General features: G+C 58.5%; 1 protein-coding gene across 1 annotated transcript in view; it reads right to left on the reverse strand.

The window, feature by feature from the left end:
- Positions 1–666: 666 nt before the first annotated feature.
- The window catches only part of TMEM132E (transmembrane protein 132E), a gene marked incomplete at its 3' end in the record, with an annotated part of 28366 nt that continues 5204 nt past the window's right edge, over positions 667–23828 (reverse strand). The window contains exons 2-6 of the mRNA XM_068171207.1: positions 14282–15179; positions 12913–13053; positions 8141–8333; positions 6888–7031; positions 667–921 (exon numbers count right to left, since the gene is read on the reverse strand). Of these exons, the coding sequence (XP_068027308.1) occupies positions 667–921; positions 6888–7031; positions 8141–8333; positions 12913–13053; positions 14282–15179 (1631 nt within the window). The remainder of the gene's footprint in view (positions 922–6887; positions 7032–8140; positions 8334–12912; positions 13054–14281; positions 15180–23828) is intronic.

Below are 23828 nucleotides of genomic sequence, written 5' to 3' on the forward strand. Positions count from 1 at the left end.
ACCTGCAGACCTCAAAGCAAGGCCAGCTTAATTGTTAACCTGCAGCCTGGTTGCATTATACACCTGCAGACCTCAAAGCAAGGCCAGCTTGCTTGCTACCCTGCAGCCTGGTTGCATTACACACCTGGAGACCTCAAAGCAAGGCCAGCTTAATTGTTAACCTGCAGCCTGGTTGCATTATACACCTGCAGACCTCAAAGCAAGGCCAGCTTGCTTGCTACCCTGCAGCCTGGTTGCATTACACACGTGGAGACCTCAAAGCAAGGCCAGCTTGCTTGCTACCCGGCAGCCTGGTTGTATTACACACATGCAGACCTCAAAGCAAGGCCAGCTTGCTTGTTAGCCTGCAGCCTGGTTGCATTACACACATGCAGACCTCAAAGCAAGGCCAGCTTGCTTGTTAGCCTGCAGCCTGGCTGCCCCTGGCCTCATCCAGGGAAGTTCTGACCACTGCAAAGGTTGGACGTTCCCCGCCTGGCTGGCTCATTCCGCCAACCTCATCACGAACTCTCCCTCGTTCCACACAAACCTCCAACCTGGGCCCAGGACCTCTCTCACCTTCCATTGAGGACCCTTGGGGTGACTCTGGCTGCACCATCTCTAAAACTCCCTCCACCAAGTATCTGAACGAGGCAACTGGCCCCATAACCCCCAGCTCCACTTTGCCTTCTCCAGGCTGGACGGGCCTCCGGCGCGGCGGCTCCACGGCACCCACCTCCTGTCCGGCAGGATGGGCACCCTCCAGCCCTTCACTTGGCTCAGGCGGGCATCTGAGAGCTCGATGTGCAGTGGCAGTTTGGGCACCCACACTGTCATCTCCAGGGGGGCAGAGAGGTGCTCGTAGGTGAAGGTGACCCGGGCGCTCATGGAGCCCTGCGACTCCTTCCCACTGACGAAGACATAGTCACAGCTGCTGGAGACCTGGGGGAGGAAGAAGGGGGGGGATGAAGGGATTGCAATGCTCCCACGGACACACCACCCACACAGATCCTGGCAGCAGGCTGCCCAGAGCATGGGGGGTGCCAGAGAAGCAGATGCTGGTTAAATGTGGTCCAGGAGCTGGGATGCTCTGCCCGAGGGGAGGGGAGGAGAGGGGAGGGGAGAGGAGGGGAGGGGAGGGGAGAGGAGAGGAGAGGAGAGGAGAGGAGAGAGGAGAGGAGAGGAGAGGAGAGGAGAGGAGAGGAGAGGAGAGGAGAGGAGAGGAGAGGAGAGGAGAGGAGAGGAGAGGAGAGGAGAGGAGAGGAGAGGAGAGGAGAGGAGAGGAGAGGAGAGGAGAGGAGAGGAGAGAGAGGAGAGGAGAGGAGAGGAGAGGAGAGGAGAGGAGAGGAGAGGAGAGGAGAGGAGAGGAGAGGAGAGGAGAGGAGAGGAGAGGAGAGGAGAGGAGAGGAGAGGAGAGGAGAGGAGAGAGGAGAGGAGAGGAGAGGAGAGGAGAGGAGAGGAGAGGAGAGGAGAGGAGAGGAGAGAGAGGAGAGGAGAGGAGAGGAGAGGAGAGGAGAGGAGAGGAGAGGAGAGGAGAGGAGAGGAGAGGAGAGGAGAGGAGAGGAGAGGAGAGGAGAGGAGAGGAAGAGGAGAGGAGAAGGAGAGGAGAGGAGAAAGAGAAGAGAGGATTTCTAGCCAGCTGCCCTCTCATATGGATTCTCTGCTGGCTGAGAAGGAGTCAAGTCCATGCTGCTCAGTAGCTGAGAGTGGAGGTGAGAGCATCACTGTCTCTGTCCCCATCTTATCTTTGGCCACCTGTGGTCATTCAGCCACAGGAACTTTGTATTTCTGAACCCATGAGCAGGACCCTGACAAGGGCCATGAGGATGAGCAGAGGGCTGGAGCTGCTCTGCTGTGAGAACAGACTGAAGGAGTTGGGGCTGTGCAGTCTGCAGAAGAGAAGGCTCTGAGGTGACCTCATTGTGGCCTTCCAGTATGCTGAAGGGGGCTACAGGAAGGCTGGGGAGGGACTGCTCAGGATCTCAGGGAGTGATAGGACTAGGGGGAATGGAATGAAGCTGGAGGTGGGGAGATTCAGGCTGGAGGTGAGGAGGAAGTTCTTTCCCATGAGAGTAGTGAAGCCCTGGAATGGGTTGTGCAGGGAGGTGGTTGGGGCCCCAGCCCTGGAGGTGTTTGCACCCAGGCTGGATGAGGCTCTGGCCAGGCTGATGTAGTGTGGGGTGTCCCTGCCCATGGCAGAGGGGTTGGAACTAGCTGATCCTTGTGGTCCCCTTCCTACCATGCCTGATACTATGATACTGTGATGATACTAAGGCTGAAGGAGCTGGGGCTGTTCAGCCTAGAGAAGAGGAGGCTCCAGGAAGACCTAATAGAGACCTTCCAGTACCTGAAAGGGGCTACAAGAAGGATGGAGAGAGACTGTTTGCAAAGGCCTGCAGGGACAGGACCAGGAGCAATGGCTTTCAAACTAGAGAAGGGCAGATTCAGACTGGGTGCTAGGAATAGGTTCTGCACCATGAGGGTAGTGGAACATTGGAACAGGTTGCCCAGGGAGGTGGTGGAGGCCCCAGCCCTGGAGATATTCAAGGCGAGGCTCAACAGGGCTCTGAGCAACCTGAGCTACTTGTGGATGTCCCTGCTAACTGCAGAGGGGTTTGGACTGGATGAGCTGTGGAGGTGTCTTCCAACCCAGACCATTCCATGATGGTCTGAGCTCTGTATTTTGGCTGCAGGAAACCACCAGGAAGCATCTGTGGGTCCCTGGGGCCAGTGGAGGAGGCAGAGCCCAAGCCCTGAGCTCCTTGGGAAGTCTCTGCTCCCCAGGCACGGGAGGAGAGCCTAACACAGGAGGGTTTGTTCCTTGTCCTCCCATCAGAGATACCAGCTCAGCAAGTCTGAAAGGACAATCTCATCTCTGGCAGGGTGGTGTCTGAATAAAGATGAGCTGCTGGGCGAGTCCTGCAGCCCAGGAGTGCTGTGGATATTGTGCCATTCATCACAATAAATATGATGGGCTGCTGCTTGCATTACCATCAATCCCCCTGGCATCTTCTTCTGGGGACCACTTGCTTTGCAGCTGGGGGAGAGAAGGCCGGGGGGGGGGGGGGGGCTGAAACTACCACAACAACACCAACAAGACAATAATCCCAGCACATCAGGCCTGTCCTGGTGATGGAGTGACTGCAGATCAGCTTTTTAAATGAAGTGCATCCTTGTCTGGAGAGCCTTCCTGCATTTCAGCAAGGTGGCAGGAAGCGAGAGGCTGAGGTCTGCCTGGGGCTCCCAGCCAAGCACCACTGGCTCCATTTCCGTGGCTAGGAGATCCCCACCTGGCACAGCCCCAAGCCTGGGATCAAGGGGACACCTCTTTCCCAAGGCCCTTGGGAGAGGGAAGAGCCACCATGGCTGGTGGCACCCCGTGTTAGCCAGCCAGAGCTCCTGGAGGTGGCTGTGGGTGGCCAAGGTCTCTGAGGCTCAGTTATGGCTCGTAACGTGATGACTTGCCCCTGGTGGGTCCTCAGGGAGGTTTGGATGGTAGGCTCACAGGAAAGGGTCACATGGCAGGTGAGGCTGAGCATCCCCCCCATGGCTGCTGGCAGCAGAGGTGGCTCTTCAGCTCCCCTGTCTGTCCCTCACCAAGGCCAGCATGTGAGCAGACAGGGAGAAAGTAGGATAGGATAGGATGATAGGATAGGATAGGATAGGATAGGATAGGATAGGATAGGATAGGATAGGATAGAATAGAATAGAATAGAATAGAATAGAATAGACCTCAGAGATCATCAAGTCCAACCTCTCACCACACCATCTGATCACCTGATCAACTAAACCATGGCACCAAGTGCCTCATCCTTCATAAACACCTCCAGGGATGGTGACTCCATCACCTCCCTGGGCAGCACATCCCAATGGCCAACAACTCTCTCTGGGAAGAACTTTCTCCTCACCTCCAGCCTAAACCTCCCCTGGCACAGCTTGAGACTGTGTCCCTCTTGTTCTGGGGGCTGCTTGCCTGGGAGAAGAGACCAACCCCCACCTGGCTACAACCTCCCTGCAGGGAGTTGGAGAGAGCAAGAAGGTCTCCCCTGAGCCTCCTCTTCTCCAGGCTAAGCAACCCCAGCTCCCTCAGCCTCTCCTCACAGGGCTGTGCTCCAGACCCCTCCCCACCTTTCTTGCCCTTCTCTGGACACCTTCCAGCAGCTCAACATCTTTCCTAACCTGAGGAGCCCAGAACTGGACACAGGACTCAAGGTGTGGCCTAAGCAGTGCTGAGCACAGGGCACAAGGACTTCCCTGCTCCTGCTGGCCACACTCTTCCTGATGCAGGCCAGGATGCCCTTGGCCTTCTTGGCCACCTGGGCACACTGCTGCCTCATGTTCAGCTCCTATCAACCACTACCCCCAGGTCCCTCTCTGCCTGGCTGCTCTCAGCCACTCTACCCCAGCCTGTAGCACTGCCTGGGGTTGCTGTGGCCAGTGTGTAGAGCCTGGCACTTAGATTGTTTCTCCACTGTGCTGAGTGTTGATGTCCTCCTCTCTGGGCTGAGCACCAACAGCCTCCCTGTGTCACCACAGAAGGGGAGGAGAATGACAGCTCCCACCTGTGCTCTCCTACCCTTCCTGGGTGGCCCTGGCACCTCCCCTGTTTCCACCAGCTCCAAGGCATGTTGCCTCCATGCTGCACACGAGAGCAACCCAAACTGAGCCACAGGCACCTTGGGAAGCGGAATCACAGAATGCTTGGGGTTGGAGGGGACCTTAAAAACCATCCAGTTCCAACCCCCTGCCATGGCCAGGGACACCTGCACTAGACCAGGCTGCTCATGGCCTTGAACACCTCCAGGCAGGGCACATCCACAACTTCCCTGGGCAACCTTTCCCCGGGGTCTCCCCCACCCTTCAGAAGCAGCTCACCTGCCCCCAGCTGCATGTGAAAGCATTCACAGCACCACAGCACACCCCACTTGTGGGCTCTGATTTATGGCACAGGCTTACAGCCCTCACACCACCATCCCCCTCCCCAGCCTCAGCAGGTATCCAAGAGCTCCCTCAGAAGCAAAGCCCCAAGCACAAACACAAAACACCTTCAGCAAGAGGCTGGAGGGGCTCTGAGGGGCGAGCAGGAGGCAGCTGGGGCTGGAGGGCTGCTCCATGCATTATTCAGCCTTGCTCATGTGCCTGTGCCTGCTCCCCACCCCCCTCTCCCCCCTCTCCAGGTCTGGAGACAGCCTGTAAATAGATTTATGAGCAGAAAGGCAGCACATTAAACTGTTTAAGTGTCTTGGAGTCCATCCTGAAGTGTATTATTGCTCCAGTGTTTTATCACACTGTGGAGGACTGGGGGCCATAAATAAGAGCTGGGGCTGTGGGCTGCACCCATCCCAGTTCTAGCCAAGAGCCTGGGATTGTCACACTGGGCTGTCACCCACCCCCACACCCAGGGGCTGCCAGGGACAGCAAGTCCCAGCTGGGCCAGGGCTCTGCTTGGCTGGGAGAGCAGTCAGTGGTGGCTAGCAAAGAAGGGGAGGAGGGGGAGGTCCCAGCCTAGGGGACATGGGAGAGCCCAGAGCCCTGGCATGGCTCTTGGCCTCTGCCTGAGGAGTGGAGATGTGGATGGGGTGGGCTGGATGAAGAGAGAGGGGCAGGAGATGCTTGGGAGAAGGTAATGTGGTCCAGAGGTGGATGGATGGATGGATGGATGGATGGATGGATGGATGGATGGATGGATGGATGGATGGAAGGAAGGAAGATGGGATAGAATAAAATGGCCAGGGGGATAGATGGGGAGGTAGCAGTGATGGGGGAAAGGCTTTGGATGAGTGGGGGTGAGGATGGAAAGAGCAGGGCTGGGTGTGAGCAGTGAGCACTGCCTCGGCAGCTGGGGTGGATACAGGGGGAGTGACTCCTGCTGCAGCTGCTGCTGCTGCTGCCTCAGATCTCCTTTCCCTTCCACTGCCCCTAGCTGCCCAGCTCATCTCCCCACACTTTGGGGCCAGACCCCAGCCCAGAGAGGACATAAACATCAGTCAGAGGCACGCAGGAAGCTTCTGATGGGAAGGTACAGCTCACCCTGCATGGGGGCAAGGCTTCACCACACCAGCACTAAGTTACTGCTGCTGCCTGGTGCCAGCCTGCAGCATCCTGTGGCCTCTCCAGAGACTGTGGCAAAGTGTCTTGGCTTCCTGGCAGATCCCAGAGGGAGACACATGTGAACTGAGGCCACTGAGGGGATGATGCTTGGGATGAGCAGGGTAGATTTAGACTGGACATCAGGAAGAAATTCTTCCCCATGAGGGTGGCGAGACTGGAACAGAAGTTGTGGACACCTCATCCCTGGAAGCATTTAGGACCAGGCTGGATGAGGCCTTGAGCAACCTGGTCTAGTGAGAGGTGTCCCTGCCCATGGCAGGGGAGTGCAACCAGATGATCTTTAAGGTCCCTTCCATCTTAAGCCATCCTATGGCTCTGTGATGGGGTTGGGTCTCAACCATGCAGCTCCATAGAATCATAGAATCAATAAGGTTGGAAAAGACCTCAGAGATCATCAAGTCCAACCTCTCACCCAACACCTCCTGACAAGTAAACCATGTCTCCAAGTGCCACATCCAATCCCCTCTTGAACACCTCCAGGGACAGGGACTCCACCACCTCCCTGGGCAGCACATTCCAATGGCCAACAACTCTCTTTGGGAAGAACTTTCTCCTCACCTCCAGCCTAATCCTCCCCTGGCACAGCTTGAGACTGTGTCCTCTTGTTCTGGTGCTGCTTGCCTGGGAGAAGAGACCAACCCCCAGCTGTCTCCAACCTCCCTGCAGGGAGTTGCAGACAGCAAGAAGGTCTCCCCTGAGCCTCCTCTTCTCCAACCTACACCACTGCTGGGAGTCAGCTCCTCTGGGGGAAGCTCAGCCCTGCACTAGGGCCACAAGAGCTCCCTCCCAGCACTCACCTTGATGATGTCTTCATTGTTGGACTTGCACTCAACCATGGTTGAGACATCCATGACGACGCCGCTCAGCTCGATGGCGATGACCTTGACGGGAATGGCCACGGTCCGCCCCGTCAGGATGGCTGTGTTGATGATTTCTGTGTCCTGGGAGCAAGGTGCAAAGGGGAACATCACCTTAGAGGGCAGCCAGTCCCCCTGGGGTCAGATCCAGGCTGGCCCCTCTCCTGCTCCAGCCCTGGGGCAAAGAAGTGTGTGCAGGGGTGGCTGGGATGTATGGATCTAGAGGTGCTGTGGGGCAGATCACAGCTCACAGGATGTTAGGGGTTTGGAAGGGAGCTCTGAAGATCTTCCAGTCCAACCCCCCTGCCACAGCAGGAGCAGAGAATCCAGCACAGGTCACACAGGAACACATCCAGACAGGGCTGGAAAGGCTCCAGAGAAGGAGACTCCACAACCTCTCTGGGCAGCCTGCTCCAGGGCTCTGGGAGCCTCACAGGGAAGAAGTTCCTCCTTGTGCTTAGGTGGAACCTCCTGTGCTGCAGCTTCCATCCATTGCTCCTTGTCCTATCCCAGGGAGCAAGTGAGCAGAGCCTGTCTCTGTCCCCTCCCTCTTGACCCCCAGCCCTCAGCTATTGATAGGCATTGATCAGATCCCTCTCAGCCTTCTCCTCTCCAGACTGAACACCCCCAGGGCTCTCAGCCTCTCCTCCCCAGGCAGTACTGCAGTCCCTTCAGCATCCTTGCAGCCCTCCCTTGGACTCTCTCCAGCAGATCCCTGTCCCTCCTGAACTGGGGATGGATCAAGGAGGGATGAAGGGTGAACTGGATGGAGAGGAGAAGGAGGAAGGAAGAATGGACAAATGGGTGCAGGTGAGACAGGCACCATGCTGGGCAACTGAGCAGAGCCTCTCTCCTCCCTCCTGCCCCCCAGCCCTCAGGTATTGATAGACATTTACTAAATCCCCTCTCAGCCTTCTCTCCAGACTGAACAGCCCCAGGGCTCTCAGCCTCTCCTCACAGGGCAGTGCTGCAGTCCCTCAGTCATCCTGGTAGCCCTCCCTTGGACTCTCTCCAGCAGATCCCTGTCCCTCCTGAACAGGGGATGGATCAAGGAGGGATGAAGGGTGAACTGGATGACTTTATTCACTCCCCTCTCAGTCTCCTCTCCAGGTGGAGCTGGCAGGAGATCCCTCAGGGTGGGGGAGCCCCAACCCTGCCCTAGCATGAAAGCAGAGGGGCAGGAAGGTGCTGACCATGGCCAGGGGCACAATGGCCCTGATGTCCCTCTGGATGACCGTCAGCTCTGTCACCACCTTCTCCAGGTCGGGCGGGGGGTTGCGGCCGCGGTAGTCGATGTGCCACATGATCCTGCGGGTCACGGACTGGCTGGTGAAGTTCTCCATCTCGAAATCCAGCTGCATGATCTCAGAGGAGAAGTCCTCATCCCTGGGCAGAGAACAGGAGATGAGCTGGGTGCCCCCAGGCCCTACAGACAACCTCCCCCCAGGATCACAGCATCACAGAATCACCAAGGATGGAAGAGACCTCAAAGCTCATCGAGTCCAACCTGGCACCACAGACCTCATGACTAGACCATGGCACCAAGTGCCACATCCAATCCCCTCTTCAACACCTCCAGGGATGGGGACTCCACCACCTCCCTGGGCAGCACATTCCAACAGCCAACAACTCTCTCTGGGAAGAACTTTCTCCTCACCTCCAGCCTAAACCTCCCCTGGCACAACTTGAGACTGTGTCCTCTTCTTCTGGGGCTGCTTGCCTGGGAGAAAAGACCAACCCCCACCTGGCTACAACCTCCCTTCAGGGAGTTGGAGAGAGCAATGTGGTCTCCCCTGAGCCTCCTCTTCTCCAGGCTAAGCAACCCCAGCTCCCTCAGCCTCTCCTCCCAGGGCTGTGCTCCGGACCCCTCCCCAGCCTTGCTGCCCTTCTCTGGACACCTTCAAGTCTCTCAATGTCCTTAAACTGAGGAGCCCAGAACTGGACACAGGACTCAAGGTGTGGCCTAAGCAGTGCTGAGCACAGGGCACAAGGACTTCCCTGCTCCTGCTGGCCACACTCTTCCTGATGCAGGCCAGGATGCCCTTGGCCTTCTTGGCCCCCTGGGCACACTGCTGGCTCATGTTCAGCTGCTGTCAACCAGTACCCCCAGGTCCCTTTGTGCCTGGCTGCTCTCAGCCACTCTGACCCCAGCCTGTAGCTCTGCCTGGGGTTGTTGTGCCCATTGTGCATCACCTGGCACTTGGATGTGTTCAATCTCCTGCCCTTGGCCTCTGCCCATCTGTGCAGCCTGGCAAGGTCCCTCTGCAGAGCTCTCCAACCCTCTAACAGATCAACTCCTGCCCCCAGCTTGCTGTCATCTGCAAGACTGGCAACCCCAGGCTGCTCCTGCAGCGTCCCACACCCAGGACAGCAGCATGCTCTGGGATGGCAAATGAGTCCCAGCACAAGAGTCCACCACAAACTTTACAGTCCCCTCCAAGAGGATCACACAGAGGAAGAGGCTCAAACACAGACAGCAGATGGGACAACACTGAGCTGGAGCTTAGCTGGGAGGCAAACAGGACCAAACAGGGGATAGCAGTCCCAGGTACAGGCTGGGGTTCATGAGCAGCTCATGTGAGAGTGGCTCATGAGCAGCCAGGCAGAAAGGGACCTGGGGGTACTGGTTGACAGCAGCTGAACGTGAGCCAGCAGTGTGCCCAGGTGGCCAAGAAGGCCAATGGCATCCTGGCCTGCATCAGCTCATCAAAACCCCACACATTTAATGTCACTGCTGAGGACAGCATGACCCAGAGATGACAGACAGGGAGCAAACCCTGTGGCATTAGCAGGGCAGGAGAGGAGGCTGTGCCCTGCCAAACCTGGCACCTGGTGTTGTGTCTAAGGGGACAATGGAACTCAGCAGGTGGTGTCCCTTGTCCTCTGCATCACAGCTTGGACATAGTGACAGCAGCAGTGAATCTCATTATGCCCTACCCCTGTGAGCAAACCTCTCCGGGTGTGATCCTGCCCTCCCACCTCTATGTCCAACTTGCAAACCTCTTGGCAGGACTCAGGTCAGACTTCTCCATTGCTCCCAGAACATGCCCAAGGGACACCTCAGAGCCCCTGCAAACCACAAAGCCAGCAAAAGGCCCCTGGAGGAGGAAAGGTGGAACCCCTGCAGAAGGGGACCTCAGGGCCAGCTCCACCCTTAGGGCAGTGCAGCTCTTGCTGGGAAGGTCTCATCCGTCTAGGGGGGGTGGGGGGCAGGATACAGTTAGGTTTCTCTCTGATAAACATCTAAAGAGGGAAAGGGGGCAGGGAAAGAGGAGAGGAAGAAAGCAGGGCTGCAGCAAATCCTCCTCCCACAGCAGGAACTGCCTTGGCAGCACAGCTGCTGTGCGTGGGGTCCTGCTGGGACTCTGTGCCCCCCAAAACAGCTGTGGGGGTGCAAGGGGAATTGCCACAGGGGGTATGGCTGATCACTGCCTCTTCCAGTGCAAAGGATTAAACACAGGCAGCAAGAGCCGTGCCCAAAGGTGAACCCGAGCTGTGGCTCCATGCCAGAGGTATTTCAGCGCTGGGACTCCTCACCACGGGGTGCTCCAAAGCATCCCAGGAGCCCTGCTGGGGGTCAGCCATCATCTTCTGCCCTCCCTGAGCATCACCTGCTCTCAGGAACAGCAGAGGCAAGAGCTGGGCTGCCCAGACTTGGGGAATAACTTAGGATACAGCAGCTGGGGTGCAGAAGATTCTGAATTGGCCATGACCGCCCCACAGCTCAGGGTTCTCGCTGCCTCCCTGCCCAGCCAGTGCTGCAGGAAGCCCCCCCCCCCAGAGCCCTGGGCAAAGCAAACTCCTCTAGCTGCTCAGCCTGGAGGGCAACACAGCTTTGAGTCATTCATACTTTCCATTCTGTTAATATTTGATGGAGTTGTTTGTCTAAAAGGTGATTGTAATCACTTTAAATTCATCCTCCGTCTCTAACCTTTCCGAGGCTGATTTGAAGCGGCGGCAGACGGCGAGAGGGGGAAGGAGGAGAGCAGCTCGCTGCTGGCAGCTCTGGCACCTGCATGGGTGTGCAGAGCACGGGGGGATGGGGGTGGGAAGGGTGAGAGAGAGAGCTGGTGGCCCCAGGGACACCCCAATGTCAGCCACAGGATTGAGGGCTCGGGTGCTGAGGTTGCGTTTTGCGTCAGGAAGCAAGGGTGTGGGGGAAAGGGAAATCAGCCCTCCAGGGCAGCCCTTTGGAGGGGTTTTCTGCAGGCAGCTTTGGAGAATAGAATAGAATAGAATAGAATAGAATAGAATAGAATAGAATAGAATAGAATAGAATAGAATAGAATGGAATAGAATGGAATAGAATGGAATAGAATGGAATAGAATAGAATAGAATAGAATAGAATAGAATAGAATAGAATAGAATAGAATAGGAGTAGACCAAAACAGGTTGGAAGAGACCTTCAAGATCATCGCGTCCAACCTATCATCCAACACCACCCAACCAACTAAACCATGCAACCAAGCACCCTCTCAAGTCTCCTCCTGAACACCTCCAGTGATGGTGACTCCACCACCTCCCTGGGCAGCCCATTCCAATAGGCAATCACTCTCTTTGTGTAAGACTTCCTCCTGACCTCCAGCCTGAACCTCCCCTGGTGCAGCCTGAGACTGTGTCCTCTTGTTCTGGTGCTGGCTGCCCAGGAGAAGAGACCAACCTCTGCCTGTCTACAATCCCCCTTCAGGTAGCTGTAGACAGCAATAAGGTCACCCCTGGATCTCCTTTCTGCCAGAGCTCATCCCCAGTTTTGCAGGGGAGGGCAGAGACTCACGGAGGTCAGGACTGGTTTGACCACATCAAATCTCTTGCACCACATCAACAAGCCTCATCTCCCTTCCTGTAAAGACTCAGTGGTGGTGATACCAGAGCCCAGGAACAGAGGAGCACCTGCTTCCCAGCACTGCAGGCTTTCCTTTGGGTGCTTCTGGCACTGTGCCCATCCCCTGCCCCTGCTTGCTGAGTCCTGCCCGTGTGGATGCAAGGAGCCAAGCTGCTGCTCGCCCTGGCATCCTCCGTGTGCTCACAGTCCCATGTCTCTGCTTCACCAGACTCTGCAGCCTCTGGGGTTTTCAGCTTGGCTTTGTAGGTCCTCACTCCTTAGATCATTCTCATTTCTGTTCCTTTGACTCTCCTCAACCAACCCAAACCTTTCTTGGAGCCCCAGGTAAGGGCACTGTCCTCTCCAGCAGGGCAGAAGTAGCTGTCTCAGCTGCTGCTGTGGTTCCAACACTCATCCATCACCTTCGGGTCCAGATGGGACCTTCCCTAGGGACTGCCCTGCCTCCTTCCCCAGAGGGTCACCAGCAAAGACCTGCTGCCTTTCATGGTCTTAAAACTCCTTTAAAAAATGTAAATATTGCTCACCCCAAACTCAAGGAACCTCCCCAGCTTCACAATTCAGCCCCAAAATCCACCACGTGTGCCCGCCAGCACCCACCACAGCCAGGAGATCCCAGCTCAGAGCCAGGGATGCAGCAGCTGAATAGTATCAGTCCCTTAGGAGGACACTGCTTGAGTCTTAGCTTGCTTGCCAGCATTGAACATGGAGCAGATCCCACCTGAAAACACAGCCTCACACCTGACCTCCAGTCTGCCCTCCTCCAGCCACGAAATCCACCTTCACCTGCTCTGTAGCCAGCTGCACGCTGCCAGCCAAGGCTAAAACCCACACACACAATGCAGCCCCTTCCCATGTCGAATGTGGGATCAACCCAGCCTCAGATGGACTGAGAGTCTGACCCCAAATTGGATCATTCCCCTTCACTGCCTCCAAGTCCCAAGTCTGTGCCACGCTGTGCCTCCGTTTCCCCTACCAGCACCCACATGGCACCGCAGCCAACCCAGGCATCCGGAGTGGGGATGAAGGCAGAGCTGCTTCGAGCCAAACCCCAGCATTTCCCCCAACTCCAGCACCTTCTACAAGGCCCCCAGGAATGGTGGGGATGGGGGAGGCTCCCTTACCTGGGCCCAGCACCATCCACCCTGGCCACGTCGATGGTGGCGGTGGAATGCTTGCCGCCCGTCAGCAGCTCCGAGCTCACCAGCCACTGCCCGCTCCTCGACTTGGTGCTGAGCAGGTTGACACCCTTCTTGGCCTTCACCCTATGGAGAGGGACAGTAAGGGCCAGGCCTTCACACTCAGGCACCTCTGGTCCCCCTGCCCCAGGCTCAGGGGTACGTTTTTGCTCCCAGACCCTCCCAGCTGTCAGAAGCATCACCCAAGCTGCCTGCAGCAGCCATGGGATTGAGTCCACCCCTGCCCCTCCTTATCATCGGACTTTACTCTGTCCACCCAACACCCCACCAGCTGGAATTGGAGCACCCCAGCCCCAGCACTGATCCCCCTGGACAGTGCCATGCCTGTGGGGATGGATGTCCCTGGGGTGAGGGGCAGGACAGCCTCAAGTGCTGTCCCCCCCATGTCAGGGGCTTGCTGCTGGCCCAGCGGCCAAAGGCACACTTGCAAATGCCCTTCAAAGGTACATGGCAGGGGCTTGCCCTCCCCTGCACTTAGGGACATGCAGCAAGGGGAGTCCCCCAGTGCACACCCAGCTGCTGGGGTGCTGAGCATCTCCTGCTCATTGCCCCATCCTGCTGCTCTGGGGCAGAAGGAGAGGGATTCGGGCAGGTTGTGCTCACTTCATTGCAGCCCCTTGGTCACACAGCACCTTGTCCCCACAGTGTCTGCCATCACATCTGTTGTTGGGGTCCTAATCCCAGTGCAACTGGAGGGGCAAAGGCAGCAGTCCACAGTGGCAATGCAGAGATGCAAAAACCTGGCTGGGCTGCTCTCCCCTCCAAAATCTCCCACTGCAAAGCCCTAAAGCATGTCAAAACCACATGCTGGCTACTCCTCTGGCCCTCCTCACCCTCCCACAGCCCTGCAGACCCAGCCCAGCCCCCAGCAGGTCCCATTAATAGAATCATAGAATTGTAAGAGTTGGAAGGGACCTCAAGGATCATCTGGCTCCATGACCAGGGACACCTCACACTACAGCAGGTTGCTCACAGCCACATCCAGCCTGGCCCTCAAAACCTCCAGGGATGAGGCTTCCACCACCTCCCTGGGCAACCTGTGCCAGGCTCTCACCACCCTCATGTGGATGAATGTCACACACCCTCCTCATCCTCTCCATTCTGCCCAGAGTACCTGAGAAAATTACCACCCCCACCCCCACCCCCAACCTTCCAGCTGAGCTGGTCTGACAAGTTTCACGTTGGGGGGAGGAATTTTCAACCCACCACAGTGCCTTGGCACAGCCCAGCTGAAACAACCACCCCCCCAAACACTGCAGCTGCTCCCCGGAGCGTGGCCAGCCCTGGACCTTGCCTGAGGGTGAAGTGCTCCACGGTGGAGTTGGACATCAGGTAGAGGAGGATGCTCAGCACCTCCCCGGGCTTGAGGGGCTTGTCGGGCAGGCGGATGAAGACGTTGCCGTCCAGGCGGTGCTCCTGCATGGGCTGCCCGGGTGGGGGCTGCAGGAGGCTGACGCTGCCGATGCGCAGCAGCGGGTGCTGGGTGGGACCCTCCGTCCGGGCCGCCCCCGGCCCCCGCCGGGGCACCGCCTCCCCAAGGCACTGGCCGGCCCCGTCGGGAGCGTGCAGGGTGTAGTAGAGCTCCGCTTGCTGGCTCTCTCCCGGCGCCTCCAGGCTCTCCTGGCCCTTCCGCCTGCCCGGCGGCGCCGCCGGGGGTCCGAACCAGGCGCGGGGCAGCTCAGCCTGCACCAGGCACATGGCCAGGGACCCCCGCAGGCGGCAGGAGCTCCTGACCTCCCGGGCGTCGCGGAAGGCGTGGAGCCGCACGCAGGGCAGCCTGTCGGCCACCTCGAAGTCGTCCCAGTCCCGGCCGGCCACGTAGAAGAGCACTTGGACCACGGGCTGGCTGGCCACCAGCCGCGGCTGGACGATGAAGGCGCGCACCTTCCAGTTCACCGTCAGGCGGTCGGGCACCTCCAGGGTGCTGGAGGGCTGCAGCTGCTCCTTGGGCAGCACCAGCCCCGTGCTGAAGGGCCCCAGGGTGACGTTGAGGACGGGCAGCTCCTTGGTCTGGAAGACGACGAAGGGCTCGGCGCGCTGCAGCGGGGCGCTGCCGTTGCCCGCCGGGCTGGCTCCCAGCTCCTTGAGGAAGAAGGCCAAGCGGGTGTTGGACAAGCGGTAGCTCACGGGCAGCGTGATGGCACCGGGGGGCTCGGTGGGCTCAGGGCTCGGGGCTGGGCCCTTGGCGTGGGCTGCGAAGGGAATGCGGAGTGCGGGTTAGTGCGGGGCGTCCTTGTGCTCAGCTCCCCCTTGCACTCGGCTCCCCCTTGTGCTCAGCTCCCCCTTGTGCTCAGCTCCCCCTTGCACTCAGCTCCCCCACTGTGTTCAGCTCCCCCTTGTGCTCAGCTCCCCCACTTTTATTCAGCCCCCCCTTTTACTCAGCTCCCCCTTGTGCTCAGCCCCGCCTTGCACTCGGCTCTGGTGAGGCCACACCTCAAGCGTTGTGTCCAGTTTTGGGCACCTCAGTACAAGAGGTGCTGGAGCCAGAGCAGAGGAGGCCAGCAAAGCTGTGAAGGGCCTGGGGAATAAATCTAATGCAGAGCAACTGAAGGACCTGGGGCTGTTCAGCTTGGAAAAGAGAAGGCTGAGGGGAGACCTCATTGCTCTTTACAGCCACCTGAAAGGAGGTTGTAAAGAGGTTGGTGCTGGTCTCTCCTCACAGGTAATTAGTGATAGAACAAGAGGCAATGGCCTCAAGCTATTGGTAATTTTAGGACATTAAGAAACATTTTTCAACATCAAGTGTGGTCAGGCACTGGAATATGCCACCCAGGGAGGTGGTTGAGTCACCAGCCCTGGATGTGTTTAAAGGTGGTTTGGATGTGGTGCTTGGGGATATGGTTTAGGGGTGAGCCTTGTAGAGTAGGGTTAATGGTTGGACTTGGTGATCCTGAGGCTCTGTTCCAGCCTGAATGTTTCTGTGAGCCCCAGGGCAGGGAGAGCACACCCAGGCAGGTGCAGTCCAGCGCTGTGGCAGGGAGAAGCTGCTGCTTCAGTCCCCAGAGCCTTCACAAGAGCAACAGAAGCCTGGCTGGGTTTCTGTCCTGCAAACCTTGGGACCTCAGGCATTATTGTGCTTCCCAGAGTGGCTCCAGCCTCACCAAACCCATTCTCAGCATAGGGGTGTGCAGTGAGGAGGGAGGCTGAAGGTGCTGCCCGGGGCTGGGCCAGAGTATGACCACAGAATCATAGAATCAACCAGGTTGGAAAAGAGCTCAGAGATCATCCAGTCCAACCTGGCACCCAGCACCTCCTGACAACTAAACCGTGGCCCCAAGTGCCACATCCAATCCCCTCTTGAACACCTCCAGGGGTGGGGACTCCACTCTGCCCTGCCCTGTCCCTGGGGAGCCCACAGCTCTGCTCACCCCACCCAGGAGCCATGCCAAGGCACCAACTCAAAGAGCATGGAGCTACTTGTAGAGACAGGGCCCAAGTGGCTACCTCCAGCAGACAGTTTCCCCAGAGGCTCATTATCAAAGATGAGGCAGGTCCAGGCTAATTTTTTGCTGGCAAATCCCACCAGATCTCTCCAGTCAGGGCTTTCCCTCCTGTGTTCAGCTCCCAGATCACATGGGAAGTTGACCAAACAGGCTCCTTCACCCCCAAAACTGCTCTGTCCTTGCAGGCTGCTTCTCAGGGTGCTGTCACCACCAGCCTGTCACCCCCCCCCCCCCCCAGGGGTGCCACCCACACTGTGCCATCCCTGTGCACCAAAGCTGCCACAGCCTTCACTTTTCCAGGCAGGGGCAAGACTTGGTAGGGAAGCAGTGGAGATGATGTTGGTGCCACCTTGTGCACACCCCAGCAGCACTCAGCTCTAACAGCCCCTCAGAGACCCCTTTTGCCTTTCAGAGACCCCTTTTGCCCTTTGTTTTGCCTACTTTGCTTTAATAAACAGCATAAGCAGGCAGAGCAGGCAGCCCCTGCCAGGCAGCATGGAGCTGCCACACGCTGCCAGGGCCCTGAGCTGCCCCAGCCCCTCAGAAGGAGCCAGCACCCCACAGCCAGCGCCAGCAAGCAGAGAAAAAGCCTGGGAAAGCCTGGCTGCTCGGGCAGCCAGCGTGGAGCAGGGCCCATGGCACACGCTCTGCTGGCAGCCAGGGGAGTCTGGAAGACATCTCAAGGTCTTTGCTTCCACCAGCAGCTGCCAGTGATTCCCAGGAGACCTGGGCCCCAGCCCCGCTCAGCTCCCCGCCAGCCCCTGGCACTCCCCACGCCTGGCTGATTGCAACTGCTCCCAGGTGGCTCCCGAGCAGGAGAGCCCAAATTAGCCGCAGCAAACGGCAGCCAAAGACATGGGTGACAGCTCGGCTCGGGGAGCGGCTCAGCCACCCCCACAACAGCCTGCTGGGACCCCCAGGGCTTTCCCTAGGCGGGAGGGGAGCCTCGGCCAGGCCCCCAGGGCTGAAGGGGCAGGGGGACCCCGCAGCCCACCTGGGGAGCTCTCTGCCGCGGGCACGTTAAGCAGCTTACAGGGCTCCTAAAGGGCTTAGTGCTCGAGAGGGGAGCAGGCAGCGCCCACAGCTCCACCGCCTGGGAGCTAATGCGCCTGAGAGCCAGGCAGAGAATTCCCCCGGAGCCAAGGGACGCGCTGCTGGCACCGCCACGGAGGCCACCGGGTTGGCACGGCCGTGGGCACAGCCCTGGCAGTGATTCACTCACCCTGCTCCCCACCGCGCCCAGCCTGCCCGCCCCCTCTGTTTTCCCCCCTCCCACACGGCCTGGTGCTGCAGGAGAGGTGCTGAGCCCCTGGGGAGAACCTCGTGAAGGTTGCTTTCTGCCATGCAGCGTCAAGGTTTGCCTCCTCCCTGCCCAGCCAGGGCTGCTCCCTCCGTCCTCAGGCAGCAGATACTTCTCCAGGCATGAGATTCGCTGTGATGAAGGCTGCAGCAGTGGAGCAACACGAGCCCAGAAGCTTGGGTGAGGGAGCAGCAGGCCCAAAGAAGGGCTGGGGGCAGCCAGGGCAAGAGATGACATTTAACTGACTCATGGGAACAGCATCAAGGTTTTAGCCCTGAGAAGAACCTCTGGGGTGTGGGGAAGGATCAGGTCATTACACAAAGACAACCTAACCCCCCAGAGCCACCCAGCTCAATGCCTGGCACAGCCCCGAGGGAAACCCCCCCCTCAGGATGGTGCAAAGCACCTGGTGTCACCTCCTGTCCCTTGAGGGGGAGGAAGGGAGAGCCTCTGTGCCGCCCCAGCGAGCACTCAGCCTCCTGCTGGCAAAGGGGCAGCCACTGCCACCCCTCACACTGAGAGGGCAGAACCTGCTGGGGTTTTGTCTTCCATCTGGCACCCAGCCCCAGCTCGTGGCAGAGACCCCCCAGCTTGAACCCCCTCCCAGCAACTGGCTCCTTCCTCCTTGCCGTGGGGCTTCTCAGATAGCCTGGAAGGGCTGTGTGGAGGGGAGGCAAAGCTCCTCTGCCCCTGCAGCCAGGCTGGGACCCTGCTCAGCTCGGGTAAGCCACCACAGCAGCTCCAGCTCCAGCAGCAAACCCACACACAGACCTGCACCTTGGCCACGCTGGATGGGAACAGGGCTGAGCTGGGATGGAGAGACTGGTGATGGTCACAATTAATTCAGCACAGGAGGACTGCCAGCAGCCAGAGCAGCTCTTTCCTTCCCCAGGCAGCGTGCATGGAGATGATGCTGTCATCTGTCACCAGAAGGGGGACAGCACCGGCGCCTCCACTCCTTGGCCACAAACTAATCCTGTCCAGGGAGGGTCTAACTCAGTGACATCCAGCCTAGGGGGGTGGGGGGGCCCAGGGGGGTGGACCACAGCCCAGTCCAACCCTAAGTCTCTGCACCCTGGAGGGACAAAAGGTAGGGAGAGAAGGAGGACGTGTGGCTGCATGGATGCTGGCTGGGTAGCAAGGAGGAAAGGGTGGGTAAGGATAGAGGAACCAGCAGAGAGGGTGGGTGGGTTGATGGATGGAGGGATGGAGGGATGGATGGAGGGAGGGAGGGAGGGAGGGATGGGTGACACACAGATGAGAAATGGCTGGACAGGAAGAGAATAGCAGTAGGAAGAGGGGGAAGAGGCAATGGGTGGAAGGATGCACAGCACAGAGGCTCAGCAGCCAGCCAGGCAGGAAGGACAAGCGAAAGAGCTCAGGAGATTCCTGCCTCACACCACTGTAGCCAGCCCCTGCCCTGCTTTCTGGGAGCTCCTGGGAGGGAAGGTGGCTCTCATGCCCCCACCTCTGGCTGGGTTTGGGGGGGGACAGGAGGGCTAAGCCCTGGTGAGTGGCTGTGGGCTGCGTGGGGCTGCGGTTAACGGGATTTGCAGCGCCTGACCTGCATTCCTGGGTTTATTAGGCTGGCGCAGAGGGGACCATATGGTCCTTCCTTCCACGCTCCCAGCTCAGCACCGCCAGCAAAGAGCAGCTCTCTCTGCCTGACCAGGCTCTCGCTGTCCTGGGGGCTGCCTGGACCCTCCCAGACCGAGAGCCACCCCAGCAGGCTGGGGCAGAACTCCGTGTGCCTCCTCCTCCTCCTTCCCACCTCGCAGCAGCCTTGTGGGGAGCCACAGTGACCTGCGACCCACGGAGGGGAGAGCAGGGCAAGAGACAGAGATGGAAACACACAACTGCCAGCAGCCCCCTCCCTGAGCCCCCCACATCTGCCTGGCCAGATGTGCCCCGTGCCAGCCACAGCCATGTGGCCAGATGGGCTGAGCTCTCCCCACGTCGAGAGGGGGCACAGAGGGACAGTGGCAGCACCCTCCAGTCCTGCCTTAAAATCAAGCTGAGCCCCTCACCCAGATCAAGGGGTCTGGCTGCTTCTGGGGGTCTGCAGCACCAAAAGTGTCCCACTCCCCCCCCATTCTCCCCAGACCCAGCCACACATCAGGTGACAAGGTGATGATCTTATCCCTGAACTAGGGAGGTAAGGCCAGGACATGCCACTGCCTCAGTTTCCCCACATGGGTCACACTGTCCCCTTGTCAAGGCCTCCACTGCAGGGTTTTAGTCACCACCAGCCACACTCCTACTGGGGAATGCTGAGGCCAGACAAGACAGATGGACACAAGGGAAAAGAGGCCAGCAGGGGACATCAGCTCCTTCACTTTCCCCTCTTGCCCTGGACCCCCAGCAAACAGGGCACAGGGGGAAAGCAGCACAGCCCCTGCTCCCACTGCAGCCTCACCCCTGCTCCCAGCTCCCAGCCCAAGCCTCCTCCTCCTCCTCCAACACCAACAGCCAGCACTGAGCTCCAGCTCAGCCCCAGCCCCAGCTGCCTGCCATAGGGATCGCTTTAGCCACGCTGCAGGGGGGATGCTTATCCCAGCTTATCCCATGGGATGCAGCGGGGGCTCCCAGCACGAATATCCCCACTTAACAGGGGAAGAGCAGGGAAAAGCACTAGGAAAGAGGGAGGGGACATCTGAGGTCATGTCAGGAGGGTGAAAACCTCTTGCTGCTAACAGGCAGCACTGGAGGAGGCTTGGTGCATCAACAGACCAACCCCAGCTCTGACCTTCCTGCTGATGTGAGACAGGAGCCCCAGCTCCTGTGGCTCCTGCCAGGCCACCACCATGGGCCATGGCCAAAGCCAGTCCACCACAGCTGGGCTTCCATGGTGGTCCCATCTAGGAGCAAGTCAGGAGAGCTGTCCATGGCTTGAGTTGGCATGATGATAAAATCCTCACTGAATCCAGGAGGAGGGGTGGCAGGGGTGTGGCAGAGAGCAGTGCCATGGTCCCTAGCAGAGAGCTCCACACTCACTTTCAAGTTCAGCTCAGAGACCCCTTTGGAAGGCTTTCAGTGGTCACTGGTCCCCAGGATTCCTGGCCATGGGATGAAAAGCCCAGGGGGGATTTCATGAGTGGCCCAAGGCCCTAGACAGAGGTCCTGGGACCCTGCAAACCACAGGGGCATAGCTACCACATGTCCACTTCTCCACAAACATTAAGCAGGGGCTGCTGCTTCCTCCAGTCACAGGGCTGGCAGCAATGTCCAGGCTGCTCATGCTGCCACCCTGCCCAGATCCAGCCCCAAAGCAGCGTGGCAAGGTGATGACCCTGCCCCTGAACCAGGGAGATGAGGGCAGGACATGCCACTGCCTCCATGTGGTAAGCACTCAGATGAGACAACAGGGTGATGGATCTGCTCCAAACACCAAGAGCCAGGAGACCACAGCAAAACCCCACAGCCCCCAAGGAAGAAGCCCAGCCCAGATGTTCCCCACCAGGCCACCAGCACAGATGTCTCCAGCACTGTTTCAGTTCAAGCCAGCATAAAACCAGCATAAAATCATAGATTCATAGAACCAACCAGGCTGGAAAAGACCTCAGAGATCAACAAGCCCAACTTGTCACCCAACACCTCCTGACAACTGAACCATGGCTCCAAGTGCCACATCCAATCCCCTCTTGAACACTTCCAGGGATGGGGACTCCACCACCTCCCTGGGCAGCACATCCCAGTGGCCAATCTCTCTCTGGGAAGAACTTTCTCCTCACCTCCAGACTAAACCTCCCCTGGCACAGCTTGAGACTGTGTCCTCTTGTTCTGGTGCTGCTTGCCTGGGAGAAGAGACCAACCCCCACCTGGCTCCAACCTCCCTGCAGGGAGTTGGAGAGAGCAAGAAGGTCTCCCCTGAGCCTCCTCTTCTGCAGGCTAAGCAACCCCAGCTCCCTCAGCCTCTCCTCCCAGGGCTGTGCTCCAGACCCCTCCCCAACTTTGTTGCCCTTCTCTGGACACTTTCAAGTCTCTCAATGTCCTGAGGAGCCCAGAACTGGACACAGGACTCAAGGTGTGGCCTAAGCAGTGCTGAGCACAGGGCAGAATGACCTCCCTGCTCCTGCTGGCCACACTCTTCCTGATGCAGGCCAGGATGCCCTTGGCCTTCTTGTCCCCCTGGGCACACTGCTGGCTCATGTTCAGCCTACTATCAACCAGTCCCCCAGGTCCCTCTCTGCCTGGCTGCTCTCAGCCACTCTGCCCCCAGCCTGTAGCTCTGCCTGGGGTTGTTGTGGCCATTGTGTAGAACCTGGCACTTGGATGTGTTCAATCTCCTGCCCTTGGCCTCTGCCCATCTGTGCAGCCTGGCAAGGTCCCTCTGCAGAGCTCTCCAACACTCTAACAGATCAACTCCTGCCCCCAGCTTGCTGTCATCTGCAAGACTGGCAACCCCAGGCTGCTCCTGCAGTGTCCCACACCCAGGACAGCAGCATGCTCTGGGACGGCAAATGAGTCCCAGCACAAGAGTCCACCACAAACTTTACATGCCCCTCCAAGGGGATCACACAGAAGAAGAGGCTCAAACACAGAGAGCAGATGGGACAACACTGAGCTGGGACTCCAGAGCAACTGAATTGAGCCTTGCTGTGAGCAGCAGTGCTGGCTCCAAAGCGGGTTCTAACTCATGTCTCAGAGGGTTGTGCTTACACCTGGTGGGCCCTGCTACATTCCCCTTTCTCCTAGGTCCTTCAGACTTCTCCCACTCCAACAGGCCCAGCCCAGCTTCCTCAGCAGAAGCAATCAAACAAGAGCTGCTCGTGGGCCGTGGCCCTGGGCCAGCACACAGCCTGCATTTCCCAGGCTGGCAGCAGTAAGCAGAAGGGAACCATCCCTCCCAGCACCACGCTAGGCTGTGGTGCTGAGCTCTGCATTTCCTTCAGGGAATTATTACAAGGGAGGGGCAAAACCCAAATAATGAAAAGGAAAGAAAAGGGGGGGGGGGAAAAGCAGCAGCACAGAACCTAGAGGAATAAATAAATATGGCCTAAATGGGATGTGCTGTGCAGAGGCACAGCCTGCCATAAATTCCCTGAGCAGGGAAGGCTTTTACACAGCAGCTACTTTAGAGCAATTTCCACAAATCAAAGGCAGGGCCAGGCTGGGGACAGGAGGGGCCTTTGCAGAGGAAGAAGAAGAAGAAAAACGAAGAAATTAATTAAAAGGGAGGGGAGGAAGGGATGAGGGAGTGCCTGCCCGTGAATATCCACAGGGAGGCAGCCCTTTCCTTTCAGAGGAAAGGGGAAGAGCCCCGGCATAAAGACAGCAGCCCCTGACATCCCAGCCCCTGCTGTGGTTGGTCCTGAGCTGGGTTCCCACCCAAGGTGGATTCCTCCCATGCCAGAAGCTGAAAGCAGCCCCCCAGGACTAGGTGGGCACAGATGGTTTCCCCCAAAGAGACCCAAACCCCTGGGCAACCAGAAGTAGGAGTAAAGGCCACAGGAGAGAAGCCTGAAGGCTGGGCTGGGGAAGCAGGAATAGAGACAGCAGCTCCCAAGGAAGAAGCTCCTAGCATCATGGTGTTGGGCCAAAGACAATGCAGTGACATATCCTGCTCAGGTGCCCCCTGCTGCCTCTGCCCATCTCCTCCCACCATGGCCAGGAGCAGGAACATCCTCCCCACTCCCTCCCACCACGGCCAGGAGCAGGAACATCCTCTCCACACCCTCCAAACCTGAACACCCCCCAGGCTGTGTCTCCCACACTGCCACTGCCAGCCCAGGCTGTGCCAAGTGACACATTACAGACTGATCAGACACTGATTAATGTGTGTGTGTGTGTGTGTCCCCCAATGACATGTGTCAGGCTGCATGCAGAGCTGGAGCAGGATCCCATTCCAGAGGCACCCAAGGAGCCCCAGATCAACCCAGACCCCAACAGCCAGGGCTGGAGTCCAGCGTCAGCCCCAATCCACACCCCAGCAGCCCCAGAGGCAGGGCTGGGGACTTCTTCACCAGGCTGGGGACTTGTTCACCCAGCAAAGCAGCCACAGCAGCAACCCCACACAACTCAGATCCATCCCTGTCTGCTGGTAGCGGGAAGGAGGGCATCCGGCAGCCACACTGAGCCGGCAGCAGCAGGAGGCACTG

Source organism: Melanerpes formicivorus, unplaced genomic scaffold (assembly GCF_026170545.1).
Source record: "Melanerpes formicivorus ecotype bairdi unplaced genomic scaffold, bMelFor1.0.p_v2 SCAF_2380, whole genome shotgun sequence".
NCBI classification, from domain to species: Eukaryota; Metazoa; Chordata; class Aves; order Piciformes; family Picidae; genus Melanerpes; species Melanerpes formicivorus.